This window comes from Sinocyclocheilus rhinocerous, unplaced genomic scaffold (assembly GCF_001515625.1).
Source record: "Sinocyclocheilus rhinocerous isolate Xijiao unplaced genomic scaffold, SAMN03320098_v1.1 scaffold821, whole genome shotgun sequence".
Classification (NCBI taxonomy): Eukaryota; Metazoa; Chordata; class Actinopteri; order Cypriniformes; family Cyprinidae; genus Sinocyclocheilus; species Sinocyclocheilus rhinocerous.
The window spans coordinates 380,230-399,225 of record NW_015623656.1 but is presented as its reverse complement, the minus strand read 5'-3'; the positions used below and the strand labels follow the sequence as shown (position 1 = coordinate 399,225).

The 18,996-nt window shown below is 34.3% G+C and overlaps 1 protein-coding gene across 1 annotated transcript in view; it reads left to right on the top strand.

The window, feature by feature from the left end:
• Positions 1–18,996, top strand: part of LOC107716051 (calcium-binding protein 8-like) — a 68,914-nt gene that overhangs the window by 7,569 nt on the left and 42,349 nt on the right. Inside the window, exons 2-4 of the mRNA XM_016522402.1 lie at positions 4,037–4,041; positions 7,438–7,581; positions 12,441–12,553. Of these exons, the coding sequence (XP_016377888.1) occupies positions 4,037–4,041; positions 7,438–7,581; positions 12,441–12,553 (262 nt within the window). The remainder of the gene's footprint in view (positions 1–4,036; positions 4,042–7,437; positions 7,582–12,440; positions 12,554–18,996) is intronic.

The following is an 18,996-nucleotide window of genomic DNA, read 5'->3' as shown; positions in this document are numbered from 1 at the left end:
TATATATATATATATATTATAAATGAATATTTTAACATTTATTTGATAAAACATGACAGTAAAGACATTACAAAATATTTTATAAATATTGTTACAATATATGTTTCGCAGATTAAACAAAAATATTAAGCAGCACAACTGTTTTAATCATTGTTAATAATAATAAATGATTCTTGAGCTGTAAATCAGCATATTAAAATGATTTCTGAAGGATAATGTGACACTGAAGACTAATGACTACTGAAAATCCAGTTTTCAATCACAGGAATCAATTTCATTTTGTAATATATTCAAATAGAAAACATTTATTTTAAATTGTAATACTATTTCACAATATTACTGTTTTTACTGTATTTTTTTGATCAAATAAATGCAGCCTTGGTGAGCAAATACATTAAAAAAAATATTGCCAACCCCAACCTTTTAAACAGCAGTATTTATGTATTATGTATACAGTATATCCGCATTATGTTGTCCATCCTTCACCCTAGTCTCTTGTTATTGGTATCAGCCATTATAAAACCCATATTGTTAGACCACTAGTTTATATAGGAGAAAACGCAGTTGTTAAAGGTGAAAACTGCATGTGTCAGCAGTGTAGCGAATCAGCTCAAAGGGGAAATATGAATAATTAATCATAACTAGTTATAATTAATTATAAATATTTAGATCCGCTGTAAGTATTTACTTGACCTCTCAGGGTCAACTGTCTGTCAATTCTAAGAACGTTAATTTCCTGGTTAAGGGAAATAACTTTCTTACTGTACAATTCTACACAGAGCCTGTAGCATAAATCTGCATGATTAAGGGACTCCAGTTATGAGCAAACAATGAACAACGTCAAGTGTGATACAAGTAAGACTTTATTAACTACATAAACACTTAAACTAGTCCAACATACTACATAAACACTTAAACTGGTCTAACATACACATAAACACTTAAACTGGTCTAACATACACATAAACACTTAAACTGGTCTAACATACACATACACACACACACACACACACACACGCATACAGTTGGTATAGGAAAGGGTTAAAGCTTAAGCAGTAAAGAGGAGAGAAATAAGGAATGAAGTTATGGAACCATTTGCATATTCAGCAGAGTAAATATATTTTTTTTGCTATTTTACAAAAAAATTTTCAGAGGTAAATCCATGACAATTAAATTTTTTAACAATATTTCAAGTGTAATTTATGAGATTTGTTGTATTTTGAATCCTAATTTTTCTCTGTAAAAGGCAAAAAGTTGATACTGATTTCCAAGTTAAGGATTCATTAGTTTGAATGTACATTGAACCAAAAACTGTCATAACATCTCATTTTTGACAAAACATCCCATGTTTCGGTAGTGACGGCACATTTTCGGTAGTGACAGTAATGCTAAAAAAAAAAACTGTGAAAAATTATTCAAAAATGTCTGATTTAAAAATGCCAGGATTAAATTTTGAGTTTTGGGACAACATGTTAATAAATTTTTTTGAGGAAAGTTAGCAGCATATTGTATACAGTTATAAGTGAAATTGCTAAATAATGCCCATCTTATCACTAATATAAACCAAATATTTCTGCAAACCCAGTTCAAAAAGCCAATGTGAGGGTAAGTAACTAATAGTTTTGAACAAAGTTATGAGCACGGCAAAACAAGCAAACAAAAAACATATATTATATTATATTATATTATATTATATTATATTATATTATATTATTAGATAGCCTATGTGTTTAATGGATAATAAATAGTGTCATCTAACTTCGATTTATGTACTCATGTATATTCATTTTTGAATGAGAATGAATTACTGATCCCTTAAGAATTATATAATTTTATATTAATAACGTTTTAATGAAGGCTATTACACAGTGTTACCCTGAAGTGTTTTTGGTTTTTATATGTAAATCAGGCATTAAATCATAAATCAAAAGTCATAAATTGTGTAAAAATCATGATCAAAGCCGCACACGCCCCCCCCCAACACTCTTCATCATGAATCGGGGCGAGTGAAGCAGAGCGCTAATCAATTAACACTGCCTTTGTCAGCAGAAAGGAGCTCATGAAGAGAAATACATTTAACCCTTGAGGCCTGAAAATGAATGCTTAAGTGACATATTAACACCGCGGGGCATCTGCAGATATACAGAGCTGCTACAAGTCATTGACTTTGTTGGTTTTGCTCTGAAACAGTCCAAACTGTGAAATGCAGCTGCTGGGGCCCTGCTGATGTTGTATTGATCGTATCAGGAGGGGTCAGCAAATACTCTGTAGCATCTTAATCACAGCGATACTCTTGTGTTAGAGATTTCTGGAGTCCTTACTATATTAAAATGCAGAACAAATCTAACTGAATCTGCATTTGATATGCAGCAAAAAGTTTTTGCAAGGTTTCCCAGATGTTAAAAGGATTGTTCAACCAAAATAAAAATTTGCTCTTAATACTTAACCTCAGGCCATCCAAGATGTAGGGTGACTTTTTTTCTTCAGTAGAACAGCAACATGTTTTAGCTGAAACTGCAGTGCTTGGTGATTCATAAAATGCAAGTTAACTGCTACCGTCACTTTCATGGTAAAGGCAACACAAAATTAATACCTGTGGCTCCTGACGATATATTGAGTTCTTACAAAGCAAAATGTTTGGTCTGTGCAAGAAACTAAATGTTATTTACATTTACATGTTATTTACAAACATTATTTACAATTACACTGAAGGATCAGGACCCTGGACCACAAAACCAGTCATAAGTAGCACGGGTATATTTGTAGCAATAGCCAACAATACATTGTATGGGTCAAAATGATACATTTTTCTTTTATGCCAAAAATCATTAGGATATTAAAGGGGTCAAAATTCACTTTTACATGTTGTTTGAACTGAAATGTGTGTCTTGGCAGTGTGTGTACACAACCACCCTATAATGATAAAAAATCCACCCAGTGCTTTTTTTAACATCTCGATAAATCCAAACCCCTTTCTCATATCAAGCCAATCTCAGATTCTTGGACAATGACGTAGTTCTGCACAGGCCCCTCCCTCGATTGTTGATTGACAGTGGTGTCAGTCTTTGGTTTTATCACAGCTCCGCCCTGAGTGAGCTGTCAACAGTCCATCATTGTTTCGACGCTGGAGTGGTTGTAGACAACAATGGCTCCTAAGCGATTGACGTGTTTTGTTGTTGGATGTAATAATGAACATAGCAGTTGTCATTTACTCCCGACATCTGAGGCGCTGAATTACTTTCGCTTTTGAAGAGAATGCGCCCCCGATCTACCTAAATGCGTTCGGATCACTATGTTCGCGCGAATCATTCGTGATCCAGCCCCACCTACAGAAGAAGTGAGTATAAGGTTTTTTATGAATCTTTGCAAATCGCCTTTCCTAATAATGTGCTAGTTAGCAAGTTTTACGATGAATGCGGCTTAAGTTTACAGTCTCTCAGAGAGCAGCTCGGAATAGAGGGGCGGGGTGAACAGAGCTCATTTGCGTTTAAAGGAACATGCAACAAAACAGCTTGCTGTAAACCGAGCTGGTTTTGACAGGGTAAAAGGGTGTTGTTTTACAATACCATTGAGAAATTTTAACCAAAGTATGTTTTAGACTTTTCATTAAGACCCTAAAGAATCATATCAAACTGTGGAAAATGGGCATTCGATGACCCCTTTAAGTAAAGATCATGTTCCATGAAGATATTTTGTAAACTGCCTACCATAAATATATCAAAACCTAATTTTTGATTAGTAATATGCATTGCTAAGAACTTCATTTGGACAACTTTAAATGCGATTTTCTCAATATTTCGATTTTTTTGCACCCTCAGATTCCAGATTTTTAAATAATTGTATCTCTACCAAATATTGTCCTATCCTAACAAACCATACATAAATGGAAAACTTATTTATTCAGATTTCAGATGATGTATAAATCTCAATTTCAAAAAATTTACCCTTATGTCTGGTTTTGTGGTCCAAGGTCACATATAGCCTCAGGCAAACAGGGAAGCCTGATTCTTTTCCGCAAATTGGTTCTTTTGAACAGTTCAGGTAAATGAACTGGTTCAAATAACTGATTTGCCAGTTTGTTTACATAATCGCGCAATTACGTAATGTATACGCAATTATATTATTAAACTGCACCTAATAATGATGTGTAACGTGGATGTTTTACATGTTTAAAGCATAAACTTGTCTTCATCAGCTCACCTTTTTACATTAACAATGAGAAACCATAAAAACTCGCATTTTGCCCCTTTATTGAAGTGCTTGGTTCCCACCTGCACAAATAACCGGCTGGGGTGGGGTAACTGGAGCACTGAATGAGTTGTCAAAAACCGGCATCATAGGATCATATAGCAATTACGTAATGTATACGCAATTATATTATTAAACTGCACCTAATAATGATGTGTAACGTGGATGTTTTACATGTTTAAAGCATAAACTTGTCTTCATCAGCTCACCTTTTTACATTAACAATGAGAAACCATAAAAACTCGCATTTTGCCCCTTTATTGAAGTGCTTGGTTCCCACCTGCACAAATAACCGGCTCATCGGTCCGAGTCGGAGCCGTTTACTCAGTTTTGGTGGGGTAACTGGAGCACTGAATGAGTTGTCAAAAGCCGGCATCATAGGATCATATACATCAGGACTTTGGCTCATTTTTCCAGTCGGAGTGACTGTCGGGCACATCCGAAAGTGAGTTTTGATTGAGTAACTTATAGATCTGTGCCACTTGAGTCGCAAACTGTTTCAGGCGGTTTAGTCAGATTTGGTGAACTGGTTCAAAAGAATGATTCGCTCGTGAACCGAACATCATTCCAGACCGTTTGCTTGAGGCTATGGATTACAGGGGCCTGAGGGTGAGTAAATTAATACATTTTCATTTTTGGGTGAACTATCCCTTTAAGAAGAGCATTATGCTCGCAAACTGCTGAATAATAATTTGTCTTTGATTTGTAAAAGTCTCTAGCCATATCAAGAGCACATTTGTAGAAAGAAAGACATTTCTATTATATATCTTAGCATAATCTCATTGTATCTTCAGGTATTAGATCTGAACATTGATTATTACATCATCTGCCATTTTCATCTCTAAAATGAACGGTGCTTGTCAAACAAATAGCCAGAATTGAGAAGACGAAATGTTTCTGAAGGTTGTGTTCAAAAAGGCTTTACATCCACAACAGACTCTTTATGCATATATTCATGAGTTTGCCTCTATACAAAAACAAATCTAATGCCTTTACTGTGCAAACACTTTGCAGCGCTCCTAAAGTCTTCTTGCATGTGTGTGTGTCTGTGAGGAATAACAATTATGAGCCTCCTTTTCTTAAGACAGATGTTCTTAATTGGCTCTGAAACATAACTGTCAGTGTACATGTCCATAGCTGTTGATATAAAAGCCATTTGTGTGGCTGTAATTGTGACAGTATAAAACATGTAATGGTTGATGAATGTCTTTGGAGATATTGTCCTCCTGACAATGCTTATTGTTATGTACAGTAGGTACCTCATCTGCCTGATTGATCCTGATTTGGTTTGAGTTGCAGATTATTTGACATTATTTGACTGTAAATATAAGGGAACTTCAATGATTTTCACAACTGGAAAGGTCTTGGAAATTAATACAGTTTTAAAAATCATGTAAATGTGTGTTTCTTTTGTCAGTATTGATTTTTGTAGTCATGCTTTGCTCTAAAGCATTCCAATATCTCACTAGATATGTTTTTTCATGAGCCCTTTTGTAGAGTAAAATTTGATGACTGATAACATCAGTCTGTTCAATGAGGAGTGCTTTGGGATTCTTTGGATAGTATATACTACTAGCTAATTGTTTTTCAAAATCGTCTTCCTCAAGGGGAGAAGGGGCACTGAATCATCCATTGAGAAGTAATCCAATCTCAGGGTGTTTTTGTCTTATTGGAGATCTTTGTACTCTAGAAAGTTATTTAAATCAAGTAATTAAAAAAATTAGACCCAGAAATCTCTATAAAACTATGTTCACAAATTCCTCAGTCCGAAAACATATTGTAATGTCAAAATATAATGGAAAACATAATGGAAATTCTTTTAAAAAAATTTCACACTGTTCAGGATAAGGATAAATAAATGTTCACCAGTTGGTTGGTTTGTTGGTTGTTTTATTTTTTTAAATAATTAATTTTGTATTTGTTTAATTTATTAATTTATTTCTTAACAAACCTTTTTTTTTTTCAATAAAAATGATTGTTATAATTTTAAGTTGGTCTTTTATTATTATTATTATTATTATTATGTTGTTGTTGTTTTTGTTGCTGATGATGATGATGATGATGTTTTTTTTATATAAAAAAGCACATTTTATTTTTAAAATTGCTTTTTGTCTTATCAAATGAATAACTGAATATATGACCCCAACAAAGAATTTGAAAAAGGAAATCAAACAGAAATCTCTAAATTCACTATAAAATTGTTTAAAAATTCCCTAGTCTGGATAGAAACAACTGCAAATGTCATGGAAAAAATAATTAATATTAATTTTAAAAAATTAGGAAGTTAGGAAACCTAATTTAGTGTATAATGGAATTGTTCAATGGCTTAGAATACAATTATTGTAATAGAAATAGTATAGTAGCCTATCAGTCATACTGTCCAGGATACATCAAAAAAGAAAAGGCAAAATAATTATTAATTTAGCATTTGTTGTTTTAAAAAAAAAATAATAATAAAATAAAATCATATACTATTTTTCAAATAGCTTTTTCTCATCAAAAGGATAATTTTATATAGGCTGTGACCCTGGCATAACTGTATAACTTGTTGCTGTGATAATGTGCAGTTTTAAATTTTGATTTAGATGGATGAGAATAGAGCAGCGTGTCGTCAAAGCTTTTGTTTCCTGTGTGTTAATTCCCAGGTTGCTTGACTTCAAATGCCGTTATACGTAGGCAAAATTACCCAATGTACTGCTGTGTGCTCGAGCATGCAGCGCAACCGTAGTGTTCTTCAGAGATGTGACACTCAAGCTCTATTTTAAAACACCAATCCTTTGCTGCCACAAGTTTTCTCCTCGCAGAAGAATCGTTTATAAAATATGCATTTGATGGAGCCAACTCCTCGTCTCCACGATTCGAGATATATATGCATTTCAGAGGCAGAGTCCTCCTCTGTAGAGCAGATATCAAAAGAAAAAGCCTGGCCTTAAGATGTGTTTGTGTGGCTGGTAAAAATTCAGATATTTAGTGCTGTTTTCAGCAGTGAAATGAACAGTAAAGTAAGAATCTGACAAGCGTTTTGAGGAAAGAAACAGCACAGCAGTGTGTGTCGCCACTGGTGTAATAGCAGGTGCAGAGAAGGTGGCAAATCACTGCAATCATTGCTCAGTGGAGGACGACCAGTGAGATGTCTTATGATGGGAAGCCACCTGAGGTGCTGAGTCACACACTTGTTTGTCTTGGCAGAGATCCGGGAGGCGTTCAGGGTCCTGGATCGGGATGGCAATGGGTTCATCTCCAAGCAGGAGCTTGGCATGGCCATGCGCTCACTAGGGTACATGCCCAGTGAAGTGGAGCTGGCAATCATCATGCAAAGATTGGACATGGATGGTGAGTTCCTCTACTCACCAACACACATTTACTTTGCTGTCATTGGTGGGAATTTTCATTGACTTCTATTAGTTTTTTATTGCAGAAATGATATTTTTATACCTCAATGACAGTATTTAGCATGCACATTTATTTAGCTGTTTTCCCATCTATTTCCTATCATTAGCTGGTCCCCACAATGTACGTAAACCTGACTCACACACATAGACTCAGATGACCTTGTATTACTCTTTTTCACTCTCAGTATGATTTATATTAAGTATATAATGTATACACTACCATTTGAAAGTTTGGAGTCTGTAAGATTTTATAATGCTATTGAATGCTATTGTCTTTTATGCATTTATTTGATTAAAAATGCAGTAAAAGTAATATCGTGAAATATTATTACAATTTAAAATCACCGTTTTCTATTTGAATATATTTTAAAATGTTATTTATTCGTGTGATGCAGATTTGAATTTTCAGGATAATTACTCCAGTCTTCAGTGTTACATGATCCTTCAGAAATCATTCGAATATACAGAATTGCCTTCATTATATTATTAATGTGGAAAAGAGTTGTGCTGATTAATATTTTTGTGGAAACCATGATACATTTTCCATTTCAATATGAATTGAATGTTCAAAAGAACAGCATTTATTTGAAATGTGTCTTACTGAATGAGAGCTTTTTTTCTTAAAATGTTTCCCAATTTTTGAACAGTAGTGTATATATAGTGTATATAAAAATCGCAAATGTTTGAAGATCTGATAATATCAGTGAGTTTCGACAGGAGCGTTCATGTGTATATGATGCTCTGATTTGAACTCATATTCATAAAGATTCAGCTACTACACTTTCTGGACATGAAAGATTGTCGATTGCAGACACTGCTGGATGTCACCATGTTTATTTTACTGAGTTTTTAATTCTCAAAGCAATTTGCTTCAGTTTCATCCCTCTAAGCCAGCAGAACTAATCTACAGGCTTCTGGGCCTGACATATTTTTTAGTGAATCTGTAGCGAAGACTCTCTCTTTTTGTACAAGGAGTTTAAGTGGAAATGAATTAATAAAGCAGTAATATTTTCCTGCTTCATTAGCATATGGTCTTAAAACAGTAACTGGACATTACCTTTGATTTCAGGCTGTTCACTTTAGATTAGGGGCCCACATTAACTTTTATGACAGCTAAATTCTGCTTTAATAAAATTTTCATCACATTTTAATCAAGTTTTTTTCTTTTTCTTTTTATGAGTCAGTCTTTGCCTAGTCGTCTGAGGACATTTTATCAGGATCAGAGAACTAGACTCTTTTACTTTGAATCTAAAACCATGAATCTATAATATTAAACTGCATGAGCATGAACATCAGTGACATATATGCTGTTTGAGAGATTGTTGAATAAAATAAAATACATGAGCTCTTGGTTATGAATACAAAGATATATATTTTTGTCATAAAGCAAACGGCCAAAGCTATTTGTGCTAAAATATTTGAGGGGAAAAAAACTATTTTCCATAACATAGTTGAAATATTGAGCTTTTAGGTGTAAACATAACAAATACTAATAATTATGATTTAAAAGGATAGGTCACCCAAAAATGAAACTTCTGTCATCATAACAGTTGACGACAGCCATTGACTTCCATAGGAAGTGGAGAAAAATACTATTAAAGTCAATGGCTACCCGCATCTGTTTGGGTACCAACATTCTTTGAAATATCTTCTTTTGTGTTCAACAGCTGAAAGAAACTCATACAGGTTTGGAACAGCTTGAGTGTGATTAAATTATGACAGAACTTAAGAACGATCAATCCTTTATTTTTGAAGGGGAAATGTCACAACATAACAGGAGAGAACAGGGGTGTATTCCAGAAAGCAACGTTAACTTACTATCTGCTAAACCCTGAACTCTCGGTTGATTAACCCAAACCTTGCTTACTCGAGGTATGCTGGTTCCAAAAACGCATCCGAGCGTAAGTTCATTCAACCCATGTTCCTGGTTAACACGCAAGACATTCTCAACAGAGCGACGAATCGACGAGTCGCTAAGGAAACGGATACTAAGAAAAAGCGTGCCATGCTGCTTCTTTCTTCTTCTGTTCAAAGGCCGTTTGCATACTTGGTTCATATCGCCACCTAACTGGTGGTTGTGAAATCATTTTCCTAATGAGAATTATATTGTTTGTCTGATGCTAATTATATCATAAGTCATATAAGATGTGTATTTTTATTATAGAAATACATCATAGAAAATGCCGATCCATGATGTGTGAGATGACAATAAAATTAAATAAATATATCTAATATAATAAATTAAACATGACCTTGTCATAATAGTGTTTTATAATTTATACAGATAACTATTATATATGCCAATAAAATAAAATGCTTTAACATATCATACAACTACTGTATATCTATATCTGTGTATATTACATAACTGTATTGTAATAATATACAATGTTGTGCACAATCTGTCACGCCCACTGGAGTCTCATCAGTAGGTGAAGCATGTGCTGATAGCTCTGAAATAAACTAACCCTGAAACATAACCTACTCTGGAGCAGGTTATGTTCAGACAGTTGCTATGGCTACTTACATACCCTAAAAGTTACCTCAGTTTTTGGAACCGAAAGCTGAGTTTATCTGCTTACTTACACTTAAACATACCAGGTATGTCACATAACCTGCTTTCTGGAATACCCCCCAGAAAATGCATATACAAAAACATTCTCAGAAGTTTAGAAGGGAAAAAGTAAAAGCAAGATATCTACATTTCATCGAAAGCTAAATATGGTATGTTTATTCCACATAACCTAACATGTAAGAACAAAATGTGTTTTATTTTACAATATTTTGCTTTACATAAATACTACCAAATAATAAATACAAAAAAAATCATAAATTATATATATATATAATTTTATTTTATTATATATTTTGCTATTGTAGAAAGACTCTAAAAATCACATAATGGGACTAAATAATGTGACTATCTCAGTAGTATTAGCAGCCAAAAAGAATTAAGTGGGGAGATGAGAAATGAGAGAAGTTGCAAGCAGTGTTAAATTGTTACACTGCTGCCTGATAGCAAAGTATTTTACATTCCAGTATTGTTAAGGTTTTGACCTTCTTTAGTATTCCTAAATAAATACTGCTTCTGAAGTTCATAGTACATAGTGTGAAGTACATAGTGTGATGGGCTGTCATTTGAAAAAAAAAAAAGTGGGATAAAAATCATAATGACTCCAATTGACCTTCATCACTGTCAGCATATCTGTACATTCAAGAAATATGATCCCTGGCCATAGTCACCTGCAGTGAGCCGAACTGCCAGACATCAGATGAATGCGGCCAGCAGATGTAATCCAATGATTCACATCAATGTTCAGAGTTCAGCTAAAGTTTGTCACATTGAGTCATCTTCAGGAGCGCTATTGTCTGAGGAAGCCAATAAGCAGTTCTGCAAGCACAGGTCACACTCATTCAAGCACTTTTGAAAGCATGTTTACCTTTTTTTTTTCATTTTTAGACTGATTGCTCATAACAGCTGATGTGTTAGTCTGTTTAGCTGTGGTGTGTTATCATATATTTACTCTCTTAAAGGTGAAGTGAGTGTGTTTCAATGTTAATATACTTCATCATATCCCAGTGTGGCCCTGTGGTGTTTCCAACAATCGTATATGTTAATTTCAAACTAATGATTGAGTCTTCTCGTCTGTAAGATTGGCAGTAGAGGTGTTTGGCATTCATTTTTTTTGTATATAATTATTACTGATGCTTGCTAAAGCAATACTTATGAACAAAAATGATGAGCATTTGTCTTTTTTTCCCCAAACATGTCCTGGTCGGGATTTCTAAATTGCCTAAAATGTCTGTTTTGGCTCTGTATTCTTATCGTTTTAATACTTGCTGAAGCTGCACTCTTAAAAATAAAAGTTTTTTTATTGGCGTCATTGGTTCCATGAAGAACCTCAAACATCCATGGAACCTAAAGGTTCATTATATTGGAAAAAAAGGTTCTTTAGATATTCTTCACAGTAAGAAAAAATGGTTCTTTTAAGAACTTTTCACTACAACAAGGTTATTTTGGGAACCCAAAATGGTTCTTTTATGGAATCACTGTGAAAACCCCCCTTTTGGAACCAATGTTTTTAAGAGTGTAATGACTGAAAAGTAGTTTGACCAATAGCATGCAGGTATTGTACATAATCGACCAATCGTGGCGTGCAAGAAGGTGTGATCTACAGAGAATGGTCAAAGCAATACAAATACGCGTATATATAATGTTTGAGGACTGTAAAGCATGTAAATATGAAAAATAAAGCCAAAACCCGGACATTTTTGGCAATTTAGAAACCAACAACACCCTAGCAACTACCTATAAAATATTGCTAGGGGCTCAGAAATGACACGCCTCACCTTTAAAGGAACACTCCACTATTTTTGAAAATAGGCTCATTTTCCAACTCCCCTAGAGTTAAACAGTTGAGTTTTACCGTTTTCAAATCCATTCAGCCGATCTCCGGGTCTGTTTAGTACACGATGTAACTACAGAATAGTCAAGTTTTAAATGGGAAAAATATAGAAACTCTTTGGTCTTTTTTGAGCGAGATGCTAACGGTCTAATCAGATTCAATGATCTATGCTAAGGTACAGCTAAAAGTGCTACCGCCAGACCCGGAGATCGGCTGAATGGATTCGAAAACAATAAAACTCAACTGTTTAACTCTAGGGGAGTTGGAAAATGAGCCTATTTTCAAAAATAGTGGAGTGTTCCTTTAATGCCTCCAGTCATAAAATGATGCCTTCAATTTTAAATATAGCTTTTGGGATTTGTGAGCAGGATTCTGACGTTAATTTGATTTTCAGGTGATGGACAGGTGGACTTTGATGAGTTCATGACGATACTCGGACCGAAGCTCCTGTCCTCTGAAACGCGGGAAGGTTTCCTTGGAAACACAATCGACAGCATATTCTGGCAGGTAAGATGCCGTGGAGGACAATTTACCGGTGGCTGTGCAGGACTGAACTTCAAACAGTCTTTAAATTGCTACATTATATAAGCTGGTTTATTGGTGTGATGATTAGGGCCCTATGAAATCCATGTTATTTTTCCCCATTTTTTCCATTTGAATTTTTCTGGATTACGTTTTTTTTCCATTAAAATTTTTTCTAGACTCTGTTTTAATGGTTAAATTAAATTGTGTTAATCAAAGAGCATGTCTAATTAACTGAAATCATGAAACCTCCAATATTAAACAGCTATTTTTACCAAATTCTGTTTTATTTTTGTCAAATTCTCTTTTCCATCATTTTTTTCTGGATTCCACTTTAATGGTTTCATTAAATATTAATAATCAAAAGCATCTCTAATTCATTGATTTTATAAAAAAAAATTTTTTTTATTATTATTTAATTTATTTATTTTTTTAGTTTTCCAGAAATGCTGTGTTGTGTATTTACATTTTTCTGCTGAATAAATTCTGGTAAATAATTTTTCTGGTAAATATACCTTTTAAAATAATGTTTTAATAATAATTAAATTTTTTTGTAGCAGTACTATCATTACATTAAGTAATATTTCTGTCACGGTTTCTTCAAGTTAAACCAATATTTTATTTTGACGGGTTGCTGTAAAGACCTTAAGGTTTTCTGCTTGTATTATGATATGACGATAGTTTTTCTCAAAAGAAACGGTAAAATGCTCTGGTTTATTGGTGTGATGATTAGGGCCCTATGAAATCCATGTTATTTTTCCCCATTTTTTCCATTTGAATTTTTCTGGATTACGTTTTTTTTCCATTAAAATTTTTTCTAGACTCTGTTTTAATGGTTAAATTAAATTGTGTTAATCAAAGAGCATGTCTAATTAACTGAAATCATGAAACCTCCAATATTAAACAGCTATTTTTACCAAATTCTGTTTTATTTTTGTCAAATTCTCTTTTCCATCATTTTTTTCTGGATTCCACTTTAATGGTTTCATTAAATATTAATAATCAAAAGCATCTCTAATTCATTGATTTTATAAAAAAAAATTTTTTTTATTATTATTTAATTTATTTATTTTTTTAGTTTTCCAGAAATGCTGTGTTGTGTATTTACATTTTTCTGCTGAATAAATTCTGGTAAATAATTTTTCTGGTAAATATACCTTTTAAAATAATGTTTTAATAATAATTAAATTTTTTTGTAGCAGTACTATCATTACATTAAGTAATATTTCTGTCACGGTTTCTTCAAGTTAAACCAATATTTTATTTTGACGGGTTGCTGTAAAGACCTTAAGGTTTTCTGCTTGTATTATGATATGACGATAGTTTTTCTCAAAAGAAACGGTAAAATGCTCATGAAGTGACTCTCAGAGCAGTTCTAGAGATTATGTTCATGTGTTTATGTACTCGTATACTGAGGCAGCAGAGGTTGAAAACATGCTTCAGTATGTATGTGCCGTAAATGAATCCGCATTTATGCGTTAATATTCACAGACACTAGTCTCGTTTTGATGTAAGTGTAATGACCTACTTTTGATATATCCATCCAAACTTTGGCATATTCCGTGACATTCCGCGTTATACAGTAAATTCAGTTTTTATGACTGGATACATGGCCGTACCCAGGCTTTGAAAATTAGTGAGGTCCGGGAGGGGGGGCAGGGGGGATGATGGGGGTTGGTGTTAAAGAATTGTGTTATAATAACCCCTACAAATACAACTCATTATATACACTATAAACACTTTAAAGGAGACAGACATGTAGATGTTTGTGAAAGATGTTTTCTCTGTTTTGGAGGGATGATTATTTTTAAATCATACCCTATTTATTGCATCAAAATTTGTTAATACTTTACTATATGTAAGGGTGGATATTTTTTATCAGTTGTTTATTGCAACAATACATAACTACAATAACTTTGTCTAGTGCTCTTATGAAAGTTTATAGCATGATTTGTGAAAATTTAACTATACTGAATGACATGGCATAGACCTCTTCATGGCTAGTTTTAGCGAATTTCATTTCATTTCATTCTGTAACCTACTTGTTCTACAGATCTGTGTGTACTAGTGTTAAATGCTACTGTTTTTGACAGCGTTGATAACGTTTATGACAGATAATATCATGATAATTTTTGCGTTTCCCTTACCGAATGTCGTATCTCGTCAGCAATAACCTGTCCATGGACTTTTTTGATTACTGCCAGTTTAAGTGCTGGCGATGTAATGTTGCCCGATATTGCTAACAGGAAGTGCTTGTAATACCAAGTTTTAGGCATTGTTCAAATAAGTACAAGCTAGAAGGAGAAGGAATAAGTAAAAAGAGATCATTTTTTTTATGATGAAGTCAAGTAGCTTCGAAAGAGATGAGTTTTCAGCTGTCGCTTGAAAATGGTCAGGGATTCAGCATTCCGGATAGGGGTGGGAAGATCGTTCCACCAGCCAGGAATGGTGAACGAGAATGTTCTGGAAAGTGATTTTGAGCCTCTCTGTGATGGTACCACGAGGCGTCGCTCACTAGCGGATCCAAAAATAAATCTTACTGTAGTCTTCAAATCTGGGTACTGTCTTACGTTTTAAAATCACAAAGGGAGTTTGGTCCCATCAGGCTAACGTGACAGTCACGACTCATGCAGCTGTAAGGTTTTCTGCTTCTTTTGTTTTTACTCGCGATCTTTACAACACGCATTACATTACGTATTTCATGGCACACTCGTTTTATGCGTATTTGGCGCCACCTATTGTTGTGGGTGTATATAATAATAAGAATATAAGACGACCGCGTTTTTTCAGATGTATTTCCAAGACATCGTCTTATATTCGGGTCAATACGGTAATAGCGTTCTGGCAACACTCAGCTCTCTCAAGCCTCGTTCACTCCGCCAGCGTCTCGCAGCGACCATTTTCATAACAGGGACGCTAAACATTCTTGCAAACTGTCTAAACAGAATTATACATGTCATGCAGGCATTTATATAAGGAGTTTAACAGCAAATTAGTCATTCAAAGAACAAATTTTAGTTTTGGACATGAAAAATTTACCGAGGTTCGGACCTCGGTGGCCTCATAGCTGATTACGGGCCTGACTGGATATGACTGCATCACAGAAATCAAAGGGCCCCCAAGTGTGATGCTTGTTTTTCAGAATAACATCAATGAGAGGTATAATGGCGCGTGCATTTCTGGATATTGTTAAATTAGCGACATTTATGTGTAGACTGGTTTGTAAGAATGGTATTCGGCTGATTTGAGCTGGGTGAAGCAGTGTTTGGCTTGGCCGCGGTCTGGGATCCCTGTGGGTTTAGTGAAGTCTCTGGATCGTGATGGAGTGCTGTGTGATGATATTGGAGAAGATGAAGCAGAGCCCATGCCAGCCCCACTTGGCTGAGACAGGTGCTCGTGACCTTGGCTGGCCCCGTTGGAGGGACCGTCCCGGAGGAGTTTGACAACTCAGTGTTTATTACAGAGGCCAGATCGCTCACGGTCAGGGAGATATGTAATAGACATTACCTTAACCCTGACTACTTATAAAATGGAAATAAATGTCTGCGTAAAGAATTTGTCAGTAACTTGACAGGCACCTTTTGGTTATGTTATCCCAAAACATTACATAGCAACAAACACCTCTGTAACAGCATCTGCTTGTCTTTATGCTCTGTGGAATTATTTTACTTTTTAAAAATTCCGCTTATTTACAGTATGTAGTTAATTAGAATGATTGAAATGATTGCATACACTATTATTTGTGGTCAGTAAGATTTTTCAAATGTTTTTAAAAATTGAAATGTTTTTGAAAGAATCATCTTTTATGCTTACTTAGGCTGTATTTATGTGATTAAAAATACAGTAAAAACAGTAATACTGTGAATATTATTAAAATGATTTTGTATTTTATTAGATTTTAAAATGTAATTTATTCATGTGATGCAAAGCTGAGTTTACAGCATCATTACTCCAGTCTTCAGTGTCACATGATCCTTCAGAAATCATTCTAATATGCTGATTTGATGCTCAAGAAACATTTCTCATTATTATCAATGTGATATTATCACTATATTGGGTATTCAGAACCCCTCTTGACCAAAAAACACTGTTATATGAGCACATGCTGAATGCTTGAATGGCAATACATTTGTTTTTCACAAGTTTCCACACTGCATGCTGTAATTATATATATATATTATATATATATAAATATATATAATATATTATATATATAAATATAGACATTATATATTTGTATAGGTCTTTATATATTTGAAATATACTTTTGAGTTCATGAAATACCAAAAGTGTTTAAGTAAACACAAAATTAGTTTGAATATGTGGTTAAATATTACTTAAAATATCTTACAAGATTAGTGGTATTGTGTTCTTTTAGTATAATTTGCTGTATACTATTATAGTATTTATTCATATTTTGAATCAGCGTTAATTTTATATATTCAGTTTTAGTTTGTTTTAATAATTTTTGTGCTTTTGTCATTTCATTCATTTATTAATTTTTATTTAGCTTTAATTTATTATTATTTCCGTTTTCATTTTTGTAATTTTAATACTTCGACTTTTACTCTACTTCAACATTTTATTATTATTATGATTTTTTTCAGTTAGTTGCCAAGGCAACATTTTAAATTTTTGTTAGAAAAATATAAGTTTTGTATTTGTTAGGTTGAAGTTTTTCTAATATTTTATTTTAGCTTTATTTTAATTAATTAAAATTAATAATTTTTTAATAGTTGCACTTAAGATAAAAGGTCTCTAGCTGCTTTCATATACTGTACATGATTTTTAATCATGTAAACCAGAAAAACTGTTAGCATACGCTCAGTGTGATGATTCCTTTCACTGTTAATTTAAGTGATATGTGTAACGGGGCTGACAAGACGTGAGACGTGCGGATCCATATGCAAGCTTTATTAACATGAGAGGAGGTCAGAAACACAGGCAGGGTCGAACGGTGGCAAACAGGTATATGGCGGGCAAGACACAAGAATAGTCCTAGGGCTAGCGTAGGTCAACGATTGGCGAACAGGATCACAAGGGCGAGACTAAAGGGATAAATCCAGGAAAACAGGCACAGATCAAAAACCGAGAAAACAGACAAGGCAAGACTAGGCTGGGCTAGGAAGCTAAAGAGGGCTCTGTAGAGTAGCTATCACTGAATCAGTGCTGTGTGCAATCAGTGAAACAGCTGAGTGCAATCAGTGCTGTGTGCAATCAGTGCAATGAATGATGGGATATGTAGTCCGGGGTGATATGCAACAGTGTGTAGTGCGAGAGTCAATGAAAATGGAAAGGGTGACCTCTGATGGCTAGCAGACGGAAGTTCATGGACCGGATTCGTGACAATATGTGTCCTTTTGTTGTTTTTAGACATGGATCGTTTGATCTTGCGGTGCTACAGTATCTGTCTAAATTAATCTAGTCCCAAGAGTGGCTCATTCCCCCTGTGAGGGGAAAGAATCATTGAGGCGGCCCCATCCATCATCTGCGTGTGAAGGATGAATCAACCTTCCCATTATAAAGGACGTTTTTCCTGTTATATATCCAGTTCCAGCCAGTGCTGGTAGAGTCACTTCCTGTGTGCCTTCACTATTCCTGGTGTATGTCAGCAGAGGACGGGACAGTTCCCTGCAGCAGTGCTCCTCGAATGCTTTTAGCTTTGGGAGTAATATTTGACATTGGACAAGCAGTGACTAAAATATATGGAAAGTGTATATAGGGATATATATAAGAATGTTTCTTGAGCATCAGATCAGCATATTCAAATGATTTCTGAAGGATCATGTGACACTGAAGACTGGAGTAATGATGCTGGAAATTCAGATTTGTATCACAGGAATAAATTACATTTTACCATATATTCAAATAGAAAACTCTTATATTAAATTGAAATAATATTTCACAATACTACTGTTTTTACTGTATTTTTGATCAAATCAGTGCAGCTTTGGTGAGCATAAGAGACTTTGTGTCTCTAACTGTCATCTTAGATTTGCATGATAATATGATTAGCTGCATGTTATTTGCATTTAGAATAGTTTTCCCCCCATTGTTATTGACTCTGTCAGAAGAGATCTGTGGTTATTTTTGGGTCATGACCCACCGGTTGAGATTCACTGCTGTAGAAGTGCTCTATTCTGAGAAGCCTGAGCTGCTTCCTTCCTCTGAAACATGACAACAGAGGTTATCTTGAAGCAGGGGCGTAGCCATCATTTCAGAAGTGAGGGGGACAGAAATGTTATATATAAAAAAAATGTATACATCTTGTGAAGCAAAAAGCTTCATGCTTTTTTTAAGAAACAAATCTGTAATTAAAGGATTTTAACTTTAAACCGTCTCCAAAATATATAATCCATATTAATGATTCCTCCAGTGCAGGGGCGTAGCCATCATTTCAGAAGTGAGGGGGACAGAAATTTTATATA